This window comes from Acomys russatus, chromosome 15 (assembly GCF_903995435.1).
Source record: "Acomys russatus chromosome 15, mAcoRus1.1, whole genome shotgun sequence".
Lineage (NCBI taxonomy): Eukaryota > Metazoa > Chordata > Mammalia > Rodentia > Muridae > Acomys > Acomys russatus.
This window is the reverse complement of record NC_067151.1, coordinates 19670342-19682458: the sequence shown is the minus strand read 5'-3', so window position 1 is coordinate 19682458 and position 12117 is coordinate 19670342. Positions and strand designations below refer to the sequence as shown.

The window sequence follows — 12117 nt, the reverse complement described above, 5'->3', positions numbered from 1 at the left end:
TCATTTCACTTAGCCCTTTGAACAACCACAAGACATGAAAGGTTGCTATCCCTATTTTATAATCTATGGTTCAGAGAACTATCTGTCTCTAAGGTGACTGGATTAATAAGTAGTGGGGCCAGAGTTCAGTCCAGATCTGTTTAATGCCAAAGTCCTTGTTCTTGGCTCTACACACACTGCTTGGATTTTATTTTTAACAGGAGGAGGAGGAGGAAGAGGAGGAGGAAAAAGAAGAGGAGGAGGAGGAGGCGGCAGCCTGGAAGCACAGCTTAAGAGTTTAGTTTAGAGCACCAGGTTCTCTTCTAAAGAACCCAAGCTCAATTCTCAGCACCCACATGGGAGACACAACCACCTGCAACTCCAGTCCCAGGATCTAACACCTTCTTTTGCCCTCTTAGGTAACAGACACACACATGATGCAGACATACATGCAAGTAAAACATTCACACATATAAAATAAGTAAATAAAATTTAAAATAATGTCTTAAAGCAAATAAATAGTGCTAACTACAACAGGTAAATACTGTTATATTGTCTCCCAGCCGTGGGTTTTTTGTTGCTGTTGTTTTGTTTGTTTTGCTTTTGAGACTGGGTTTCTCCGTGTAGCTCTGGTTGCCCTGGAACTCCCTGTGTAGACCAAGCCTGAAACTCAGACATCCACAATTAAAGACATGTGCCACCACTGCCCAGCCAGGTCTCAGTTTTTTGTTTTTTTAATAGGCTAATTTACTGGGTTATTTTACTGAACTAACTTACTGAAACTCAGTTACATAGCTTAAGCATGGTTCTACTACAGAATGATGCCTTACCACTGCTACTTCATGCAAAATCTTTTTTGTTTGTTTTGAGACAGTGTTTCACTGTGTAGATGGGCTGGCCTGGACTCCCCATGTATGTAGGCCAGGGTGGCCTTGAACTCAAAGATCCACCTGTTTCTGCCTAACTTCTGGGATTAAGGGCATGTGCCACCCATCAGAAGCAGAAATCATGACCCCCAGCATTAGGAGGCAGAGGTAGATAGATCTTTGTGAGTTTCAGTCCAGCATGGTCTGCATGATGAATTCATGACAGCCAAGACTACATAGAGGCCCTGTACCAAAACTAACACAACTCCCACAAAATGCATAAATAAAATAAAGATAGATAGACAGATAGACAGACAGACAGATAGATAGGAGAGAGAGACTGGGAAATGCCTTGGTGGGAGGACTTGTGTTTGAACCCCAACATCATGTAAGAGCCATAGGTTGACTTATGTACTCCAGTAATATCAGCATTTGGGATGTAGAGACAGGAGGATTGCTAGGGCTTGTTACCAGCCAAACTAGCCAAAATTGTGATTTGGCTGGGTCCAGTGAGAGATCTTATCTTGAAAAAGTCAGATTGAGAACAAGAGATTAGAGGTATGTTTACTGCTCTTATAGGAAGTTTGAGCCTGGGAGAGAGGGCCTAAAACTGAGATGGACTAAAGGCTCATACAACAGGCAATTTATACTCTGAGGGTTGAGAGGAGTCACCCGAGTAAAGTGAACAATCAGAAGGACAAGCTGCATGTGGCAAACCATGAAATAACAACAGCTGAAGTAAACTCACTCCTGTCTGCTACACCTGGGAGGAGCATGGAAACACAATCCAAGAACAATTCAGTTTTTGAAGAAACTGAGGTCCCAAGACTTGTTTTCTTGGAGTTTTCTCATAAGCACCAGAATTCTCACACATAGCCATTCTTGAACTGTGTTCCCACAGAGGTAGACAGCCAACACTGATCTCTGGACTCCACACACAAAAGCACGCAGACAGGTATACAACACACAAATAGGCTATAATAATGAACCATTGCACTATGAGTAATAAACATTATAGCCACGCAAATTTGTGGTATAAAGATCCAAAATCAGGAGTGCTGGTGGAAACCTTTCAAATCAGCATCCTGGATGCGGCAGGATCATAAATTACAGGCCAGACTAGGCCACTTGGCAAAACTGTCTCAAACTATCTAAAAAGTCAAGAGTTAAGAATTAATTGACATTTTAGAATAACTACTTAGATTCAGAACTAATTATAAATTACCATGAGAAATTTTGCTGAGAAAAACCTATATAATCTACATAGTCCAAATTTATGACACTATTTAATTAGTGTATATGCACACTGGAAATTTAGAAAAGTGTTTTGAGATTTAATTAAAAAACATTTTTTTTTTTTTTTTTTAAAGAAAAGGTCTTACTGTGTATCCCTGTGGGGCTACCTCCTGAGTGCTGGGATTAAAGGCATGTGCCATCATACCGGACTTGAGATTTTTATGTGTATACTGGAATGTATGTTTGTGCACACAATGTATGCAGTGCATAAAGGTCAGAAGAGAGCATCAGATAGTTTCAAGTCACTATGCTAATGCTGCAAACTAAACCTGGGTCCCACAGAAGAGGAACCACTGAGCCTTTTCTCCTGCCCCAGCATCACAGAAATTTAAAAAATATAATTTGTATTCATTTTATATGTATGGATTTTGGCCTGCATTATGTCTTGTACTATGTTCACACAATGCTTAGAGGCCAGAAGAGAGCACTGGCTCCTCCAGAACTGGAGTTGCAGATGGTTGTGAGCTGCCGTGTGGGTGATGAGAAGTGAACCCGGGTCCTCTGAAAGAGCAGCTATTGCTCCTAACTGCTGAGCCATCTCTACAGCCCCATCATCACAGAAATTTAAAAGTGAAATTTTACTAATTTTGTGTATGTATGTGGGCACACATGTGGAAAACAGAGGACAACTTGTGGGAATTCCCTCCTCCTACCATTGGGGTCCTGGGAATTGGTCATCAGGTATGGTCAGGTGTCTTTACCTTCTAAGGTATCTCACTATCCCTCAAAGTGAAAATTTAATAGGCAAACTCTCTTTACTCAGAGATGACCAGAGCTGGCATATGACTAAAATCCTTTGGAAATGACTCTTTTTGTTGTTTTTTATTTTGTTTTTTGAGACAGGATTTATGTGTCGGAAACGATCCCTTGTTACTGCACATGTCTGAATTTTTAAGAAAATGGTATTGACTTCTTAAGTCTTCACAGTGTGACCTCATTTTGATGTCAGTAACAATATATATGCACGAGAGGGTAACTAATCTAGTGTGAATATTTAGGGCACCATCCACACTCTGTAAGCGCAAGCAGTATTTACATGCATTTAAGCACCTTCTGACACTGTGCTGCTAGAGCCAACTCATACAACTTCTTGCTGAACAGATCCTTACCTTGCAGTAACAGACTCAATTGGCATGATACCAGGTACATAGTGGGCCATGGGAGAAACAAAGTGTCCATCTAGGATCTTACAATCTGACTGTTCCTCAACCTAAAAGAAAAGAAAACCAAGGTGGATGCACAGTAGACTAAGATACAGGTCTATCATGGACTTTTTTTCTGATTAACAAGTCTATCCACCTAAAAGCTAACACTCTCTCAGCTCCTGCGCAAGAGCCCCGTTTTTACCTATGAGAGCTGGGCTTCACCCTTAGCCCACATTGTTTTCAGTGCTGATTATGTTTCCTTTTTGCACCACTGTTTTTTTTTTTTTTATCAAAAGATATATTTTTCAAGACTATTTATAGTTTCATATTTATTTAAAGAATATTACATAACTGATACCTTCTGAAATATTTCATGCTTTTCTTTCAAACTCCTCCATTTATACTTACTTAACAGGGAATTATCCACTGTGCCTTTTTAAAGACAACTTCTACTTATAAATACTTATTTTCCTCCTACACTACAGGACAATTGGGAAATAATAAATTTAATTCATACATTGGCAGGCAATGTCTCAAAATAAAATGCAAATTAAAAGAATTCATTCAGTACAACAGGGCTAGGAGCATGCTTAGAATAGAGCACATGGCAAGACGGGAGACCCTGGATTCAACCCTAGTTATCACAAAACCAAAAACATTCAACAGCATAAAAGTAATCAAAAGTACAACTTAGAGGCAGCAATAATTTGGTTCAGTTTAAGCTGCTACCAAGCACTCAGAGTGGTTTGATATAACATTACCTGCTGGTGCATTATGTATGGAGAAAGGGAAATTTTTATCTATAGTAAAGGCTTTTTGTAGACAGTTTGATAACACATATTTAAAATCACTACAATTTTGAAGCTGAGGTAGGAGGCACACAAGTTCAAAGTTCGAATAGCAACAAAAAAGGCAGTTTTGCTTTATTCTAAGCTTACTTCTCAAGAAGTTATTTACTTTCACACGAACTCTGGTGCCTCATATTTGACCATGTCCCCTGGAGGGGGAGACCTGGTGGCACTCAGAAAAAGGACAGCAGGTTACCAAGAAGAGACTTGATACCCTATGAACATGTACAGGGGGAGGAAATCCCCCTCAGTCACAGTCATAGGGGAGGGGAGTAATGGGAAAATGGGAGGGAGGGAGGAATGGGAGGATACAAGGGATGGGATAACCATTGAGATGTAATAAGAATAAACTAATAATTTAAAAAATTCCATTTCAGGTCAAAGGTTAAAATAAAGTAGCAGGAAGGTATCACATATTTTCACTATAATAAAACAAAATCTAAAAAATATCCCCAAGCAACAGGTGTGGTGATGCACACCTGTAATCCCAGCAGGCAGATCTCTGTGAATTTGAGGCCAGCCTACAAAATGAGTCCAGGACAGCCAAGGCACAGAGAAACTTTGTCTCAAAAAATCAAAACAACAACAACAATATCCATGTCTATGGCTGTAGTTGTTCAAATCCAGATTTTTTTCTAGTTTTATGTCTGTGACTTAATATTAGTAAACTGTTTTCTTCCACACAGCAGGCACTGATGAACTACATTCCTTGGCCCCACCATTAAAAACAAACCAAAACAAAAAAACAGAGACGAGGTGCTCTTGCCGAGAACCCGTGTTTGATTCCCATCACCCACACCAGGTGGCTGATAAGTGCCCGTGGCTTCAGCTGCAGTGGAAGCTCACACCTCTGACCTTCACGGGCACTGTACTCATGTACACATGCCACCCCATGCATACGCATGTTGCAGGATATTTGATCCCACTGTGATCCCTGAGACTGTGAACTGTAAAAACCTGCCTTTTAGTTGATGCGGTTGAGCCCTTTAGTCCAAGAGCATACAGTACACAGGATTTAATAACGTTAACCCTAGGCCGAGAGCAAGAAACCAGCTGACAGAGATAAAGAATAGGAGGGGCTTTGAGTTGAGGGGTATTTAAGACAGCATGTAGAAACAGGAGGAGCTTTTAGCTCTTCAGCTCCTTGGCCTTGTGGGGGTTTTTGTCTCCCTCCGCCCCAACCAGGGACAGGGTTTCTCTGCATAGCCTTGGAGGCCCTGGACTTGCTTTGTAGACCAGACTGGCCTTGAACTTACCTGTCTCTGCCTCCAGAGTGCTGGGATCAAAATGTGTGTGCCACCACGCACAAAATCCTAATTTTTAAAAGAAAAGAAAAGAAAAACAAAAACAAAAAAAAAACCAAAACCAACCAACCAACCAAACCCAAGAAAAATACACCAAAATTTGAACCACAAAGAAAAAAAATTTAAATCTAAACCAGATTTAACACATATGGTACAGAGACCATTTCCATTTACAAATTTCTGGTTTATAAGTGAGAATCTTCTCATGAAGAAAATCTAACCATATACAATATATTAAAAATGCAAGTATACTTACTTCAGCTGAAGGTCAGGGATGAATTGTGAAACCCACCCATCTAGTCCCCTTCTCATAATATTTCAAAGTATGCAATCATACACACACTTAGATTTTATATAAGCCAGCTGACTGCTTATGAAACTAAACAATTTAAAAAGTATTCTCCTCTCTCTAAGTTGAGAGCACTTTCTTTCTGCATTCTCTGAGCAGTGTATTCTAGTATTGCTACCTGGGACTTCCTGCTAGCTGCCTTTGCAAATAATGTCTAGTTTGCTGATCCTCCAGGTACAGTGCTGTCTCATAATACTTACTAGTCTTCTTTAACATTCTTCTTTAATGGTGAATATTTGAACCCTCAGGAGCCTACGAATACAAAATGGAACTCAGAAAAATGCAGCCTAAATACTGTGTATTCAGGCAAATGCTAAACATGTTTCCCACTACTTATGAATACAATTATTAAAATGTGGCTGGTACAGAACAGCATCCTTTAAATATGCATACATACTCCACTGGACTGTCTCAGGGTGAGAGCTGCAGGACTCCAGGACGGAAGCCCGTTCTTGCATACCTTGTCAATGTGTACTGGATAGTCTCTTGAAACCAGGCTTTGACACTTTTCTCGATTTCCAATCATCTTTCTGAATTCAAAGAGTCTATTAGGAGACAAAAAGGTTTTGGACTTTTGTATTTTAAAAAAAACCTTTTACTTTAACTATTAGACATACTGTGTTATGAGTGGTGAACAGAGATTAAAATTAGCAAATTCAATTAAACTTTTATCACTGACAGAAAAGCAGAAAAGGGTACTTTCTCTCCTTTAGAAACTGGAAAACTTGTCTTAAAAAAGTATGAGAAACAAAATTGCTCAGAAGCAATATTCACATTTAAGATTCAAAATAAAAGGGGCTAATCCTGAAAATAATTTTTCTTATGTCTACATTTTCCCATGAGTTCCAGTGTATTCCAGTTTCATAGTCACTAAAAATTGAGGTTACTCAAGAAAAACCAGTGCCTGGAAGCCACAAACAACTTCAACCAGCCTAGTGATGACTAATGTTAAAAAAACTAGTTTGCATCTAAGTCATGATGATATAAGCCAAAATGTATAGAGAAAACTAAGAGGATAAAAGGAAAAGTTTTTATGAAGTTCAACATTTAATTTTGTCAACAAACTACCTTAGATTTGAAGCTACAATGTTTTATAACTAAATTTAAAAATTTTAAATGTGTATTAACACAACAAACTCAAAATAAGCTTTCAGAGACTGAAGAGATGGTTCAGTAATTTGGAGCACTTGTTGCAGAGGGAGGAGGGTGGGAACAGGAAGATACAAGTGAGGGGATAACAATCAGGATGTAATCTGAATAAATTATAATTTAAAAAAAAGAGCACGATCATTTACAACTCCAACTCCAGTTCTAGGGGATCCCATGCCCCTTTTTGACCTCCAGAAGTACACAAGGCACACATGTGGTGCACACACATATATGGAGGCAAACATTTAAAGTGCTAGCAAGTACTTATACACATAAATACCAGTCAAGCATTCATTAAGCGCGCGTGTACGCGCGCACGCACACACACACACACACACACACACACACACACACACACATACACACACACAGACACACACTCTACCTCTTGAGATCTTCTGGCCTTCCCCATCCTCTGATGAAAAGTTTTGTGAGGAGAAGTCTTCGGTATAGAATATCTAACTTGCTTACACCCATTAGTGCTAAACAGCATCTAGAAGTAAAATTTTAAATGACTTCAAAATATTTTTACTTGTTATCAATATAGCAGGTCGACTTTTTAACCATATATTCGAATACCAAGTAAAACCAAAGACTGATGAATAAATTCTTGGATCTGCCCCTGTGAAAACGCAATAGGAAGCCAGGTGTGGTGGTGCCCTCCTTTAATCCCAGCTCTCTGGAGGCAGACACAGGTGGATCTCTGTGAGTTTGAGGACAGCCTGGTTTTCAGAGAGTTCCAGGACAGCCAAGGCTGTTACACAGAGAAACCCTGTCTTGGAAAAAGAAAACACAAACAAAAACACAGTAGGAGATTTAGAAAAAAAAAAAAAAAACTGGGAAGGAAAGTAGAGAAATGAAGACCTTAAAGCCTCAGTAAAAAGGAATTCTTCTAGGTCAAGTGCTTCCATCTTGAGTACAGGGACTGACTTAAGTACCTAGTGTGCTGGAAAGCAAGATTAAGTAATGATACAAAGTATGGTAGTATCAGCCCGGCACTATTTACATTACAACATAACCACGCGTTCTCATTTATCCAAGGACCCTTGAAAAAGGATTACTCGAGTTATACAGAGAATACTGAGGCACAGAGAAAACAGTTGTTTATCCTAGGCCACATAGCTAGTAGGGAAGATGACCAAGCTTCAACTTCAGGGATAATATAATGTCCATGATTTAGCAGGTTCACCACAGCAACTCTACATATCTGTGACCAAACAACCATAACTACTGCTTCTGGCTGACTACTATTTATTTCTCAAATATTTCTCTTCTCTTTTCTCCTCCTCGTCCTCCTCTTCTTTGGTTGTTTTTTTTTTTTTTTTTTTTCAAGACAGGCTTTCTCTGTGTAGAAAGCTGTCCTGGACTCACTCTGTAGACAGGCTGGCCTCAAACTCAAAAAGATCTGCTTGCTTCTGCCTCCTGAGTGCTGAGGTTAAAGTGTACACTACCACTGTCTGGCTTATTTCTCAAATATTTCTAAGAAAAACCTTAATATGTACCTCAACCTTTCTCAATTAAAAGTATAGTTCTGCGCTTTACATGAAGCTTAGGCAGAGTGTTTGCTTAACAGGCATGAAACCTAGGTTCATCCCCAATACTATAAAAATGAAAGATACAGTTCTGGTTTAAGGGCAAAACTTGATTCAAATTCTAGTTTAACTATATAGATACATGAAAAATCACATTTCCACCATTGCTTTTAATATTTATTGCTTCAAAAAATTTTAAAGACTTTTTACTGAGACTTTGCTTTTTGATATATTACAAGTTGTTTAAAGATTTTCTTCTTTAGGGGAGGGGGTCTCAAGCAGCACAGTCTGGTCTTTGATGCACTAGGTAGCTGAGGCTACCCCTGAACTCCTGATCCTCTGTCTCTGCCCTCCAAACTCTGGGACTGTAGGTAGAACCACAATGCCCGGCTTTGTTTTGTTCTCTGTGCTTTTGGAGACAGCACTCCCTCTGAAGTCCATGACTGTTGGTAGCTTGGGGCTGGCCGCAAACCTGTGCCATTCCTTTTGCTTCTCCTCTCCAAATGTTAGAATTTCAGGTGCAGCATTCCTGGTTGCCCAACACTTCTCTCCTTAGGACTGGACCAACAAAGCAAGTTGTTCACAGGCTTCTCAGTTCCCATGAGCAACAGTATTTACTAGATGCTGTTACCTTTTAGGCTACCATAAAAACTGTCAACCTCACAGCTTAGCATTACGCCTACTTCTATGAATGCTTTCCAGTGAGAGACAGCCCTGGGTGTAGAGTTGCAGCTGTCTGAACCACATCTTGCAATCAGAATCACTTTTGTGAAGATACTTTCTCCAGACAAACACTGCCTGCGGCAATCTGCTGTAACCAATGGATTTCTGTTTCAAAACAACCTATATGTAATCCTTTTTGCCTTAAAACATTTTCACTTGTAAATTGATATGCTGTTTGGTTGAGATCCATGGGAGGCCTGCCCTTTTCTGAAGAGAAATGGAGAAGGGGCGGGGAATGCTGCCTTCCGGGTGAAATATATAAAGGATAATTTTTAAAGTTTCTCTTGTCTCAGTCTCCTTAGATGTAGCCATCACAGTACGACCGCATCCTGGATTGTAATCACCTGTTTGGTCTCAAATTCCCTTCTGTGAGAGTGTCTCTGCTGTTAAAGCAACACTTCTAACGTGAAATCATGCATTTGAATTTCCTGTAAAATGCTTCCAGATTAATGTATAAAACAAACATTCTAATCCTAGTACTCGGGAGGCAGAGGCAGAGGCAGAGGCAGAGGCAGAGGCAGAGGCAGGCAGATCTCTGAGTTCGAGGCCAGCCTGGTTTACAAAGTGAGTCCAGGACAGCTAAGGCTACAGAGAGAAACTCTGTCTCAAAAAACCAACCACCCCGCCCAAAAAAAAAAAAAAAAAAAAAAAAAAAAAAAAAAAAAAAAAAAAAGACAAACATTCATGGTAATATCTTAAAATTCACTTTTATTTTATTTAAAAAATTTTTCCGAAACAAGGTTTCTCTGTGAGGCCTTGGCCGTCCTGAACTTGCTTTGTAGATCAGGCTGCCTTCAAACTCACAGAGATCTGCCTGCCTCTGCCTCCCCCTGTGCTGGGATTACAGGCATGCGCCACCTTGAAATTTATTTTTGAAAACCTTGGTTGTACTTAACAAATCTCGTGTGAGTGTGTATTCAATTGAAATACATTTTTCTTTTGTAAGACCCACCAAATCGTAAAACTACTTATTATAATATACTTTGCTTTTCCAATCTTCCGCGTACAACTAACCCGGTGAATTTTAGCCGTCTCAGGTTCTTAGGACACTCAAGTACTTGATCAAGGCCACGTTGGCTTTGTGACGCAGCTGGAACTGGAGGAAAGCTGAGGCGCACGCGCACTCAAGTTGCCCTTTTCCACCGCGGCCGTGGGAATGGACACACCTGCCCACGTGCGGAGAGCCCGCTGGCCATGACAACGACCACCACCACCATCACAACCGTAAGCCCAGCACGCTCCATCTCCTGCCCTGCTGACCCTCTGCGCATGTCCTCTGGCAACCAGCTCACAGAAATGGCCTCGACCAGTCAAGGGCAATTTGATGTTTATGAGGCACTGGATCTTACAGAATTTGCCAAAACCCAGCCTTGGTGGCGCAAACTCTTCGGGCAGGAGACACGTCCTTCAGGTGATAAGTACAGCGTGGCAACCCAGCTCCTGATTGGCGGTGTCACCGGCTGGTGCACTGGATTTATATTCCAGAAAGTTGGAAAGCTGGCTGCCACAGCGGTGGGAGGGGGCTTTTTTCTCCTACAGCTCGCAAACCATACTGGCTACATCAAAGTTGACTGGCAGAGAGTAGAAAACGATATGAAAAAGGCCAAGGAGCAGCTGAAGATTCGGAAGAGCACCCAAATACCAACTGAAGTCAAGAGCAAGGCTGAGGAGGTGGTGTCCTTTGTAAAGAAGAATGTTCTAATAACTGGAGGATTTTTCGGAGGCTTTCTGCTCGGTATGGCATCCTAAGGGGTATCGCTTCTCTTTCACTGTTCAGCAGTCGCTACACTCCATCGTAGGAAAATCCAGACTCCTTTCTTCCTCCTCTTCAGGCCCTCCTCCCTGTTGTAAATCTGGACCGCTTCCATAGGCATCTTGCCCATGCGAGTTAACACAGGCCCTTCCATGGGCTTCAGAAGCCCGGGGGAAGCACACTCTCCATCTGGAGACCAACAAGAACGGTCCTTTTCCTGGGTGTAAAATCTTCCCCAAGCCATCTTTAAGTTCTGTCCCTAACAGCGGAGCTGGAGGAGCGGCACACAATTACCTTAATGCGCTGCGTTGGAAAGGAACAGATGTAACTGACTTTGAGCATGGGAAGAAAGAAAACACAGCAGGGACAGTTGTGGGAGTACCTCGAACTAGCCAGCCATTTTAGGGGGACAGTCTCCACACAGAACTTTACAAGTATATTGATTGATGCTTTCTTTTCCTCTTGACAGCTACCCCAGTAAACTATAATTACCATAGTTATCTTAGTTTAGCACTCAGAAGTACGACACTTCATTCAAAAAGGGCTATAATTTAAATACCTTAAAGCTCCACCAGGGCCTTTTGTGTGTGTGTGTGTGTGTGTGTGTGTGTGTGTGTGTGTGTGTGTGTGACATTGGGGTGGGCCTAGGGCCTTGCTCATACCAGGCAAGGGTTACCCCTGAGCTATAGTCCCAGGCTTTGGGGTACTTTTCACTTTGAGAGAAGGTCTCACTACATTGCTCTAGCTGACATCCTCACATCTCAGCTTCCTGAGGTGGGATTAAAGGCCCAAGTCATGAAGAACAGACCTTAAGAAAGAACTGAAGAACACATCTTGAAGTCTACTTTGCCCCTTCTCAATCTTCTCATTTGCCTTTTCCTCCAGGATTAGTTTGCAAAAACCCACCTAGTTGGGTTTTCAGCTTCAGGGGCGTGTCTACTTCAATCAAAAGCCAGCTGGGTGAAATTTTCATCTAGAAGCTTCAGTGGAGAAGAATCTGCTTTTGGGCTCTTAGGTTTGGGGTACAATTTATATCCTTGCAACTACAGGATTCACTCATATTTTGTTCTTTGTCAGCCAGAGGACAAGCTCAGCTCTGGGAGGTTATCCATAGTTCTTCTCATACTGACTTTGCTCTCTCCATACCAGTCAAAAACAGCAGTTGAATTTTCT

The 12117-nt window shown here is 41.1% G+C and overlaps 2 protein-coding genes across 4 annotated transcripts in view; one reads left to right on the top strand and one right to left on the bottom strand.

Moving 5' to 3' along the window:
• Positions 1 to 12117, bottom strand: part of Abhd18 (abhydrolase domain containing 18) — a 43391-nt gene that overhangs the window by 24303 nt on the left and 6971 nt on the right. For 2 of the 3 annotated variants that reach the window (XM_051157097.1, XM_051157098.1), the window contains exons 1-4: positions 7322 to 7377; positions 6248 to 6332; positions 5988 to 6039; positions 3251 to 3351 (exon numbers count right to left, since the gene is read on the bottom strand). In XM_051157097.1, coding sequence (XP_051013054.1) covers positions 3251 to 3300 — 50 coding nt within the window. In that variant the 5' untranslated portion in view covers positions 3301 to 3351; positions 5988 to 6039; positions 6248 to 6332; positions 7322 to 7377. Of the gene's footprint in view, positions 1 to 3250; positions 3352 to 5987; positions 6040 to 6247; positions 6333 to 7321; positions 7430 to 12117 lie in introns of those variants that run through there. The other variant, XM_051157096.1, reaches the window with a different exon arrangement.
• LOC127199198 (FUN14 domain-containing protein 2-like) lies at positions 10386 to 10940 on the top strand. The gene has a single exon (XM_051157100.1). The coding sequence runs from the start codon at positions 10386 to 10388 to the stop codon at positions 10938 to 10940; it is 555 nt and encodes a 184-aa protein (XP_051013057.1).

Bases quoted from the DNA above. Each gene is read 5' to 3' on its own strand.
- LOC127199198 (XM_051157100.1), top strand. From the start codon at position 10,386: ATGACAACGACCACCACCACCATCACAACCGTAAGCCCAGCACGCTCC.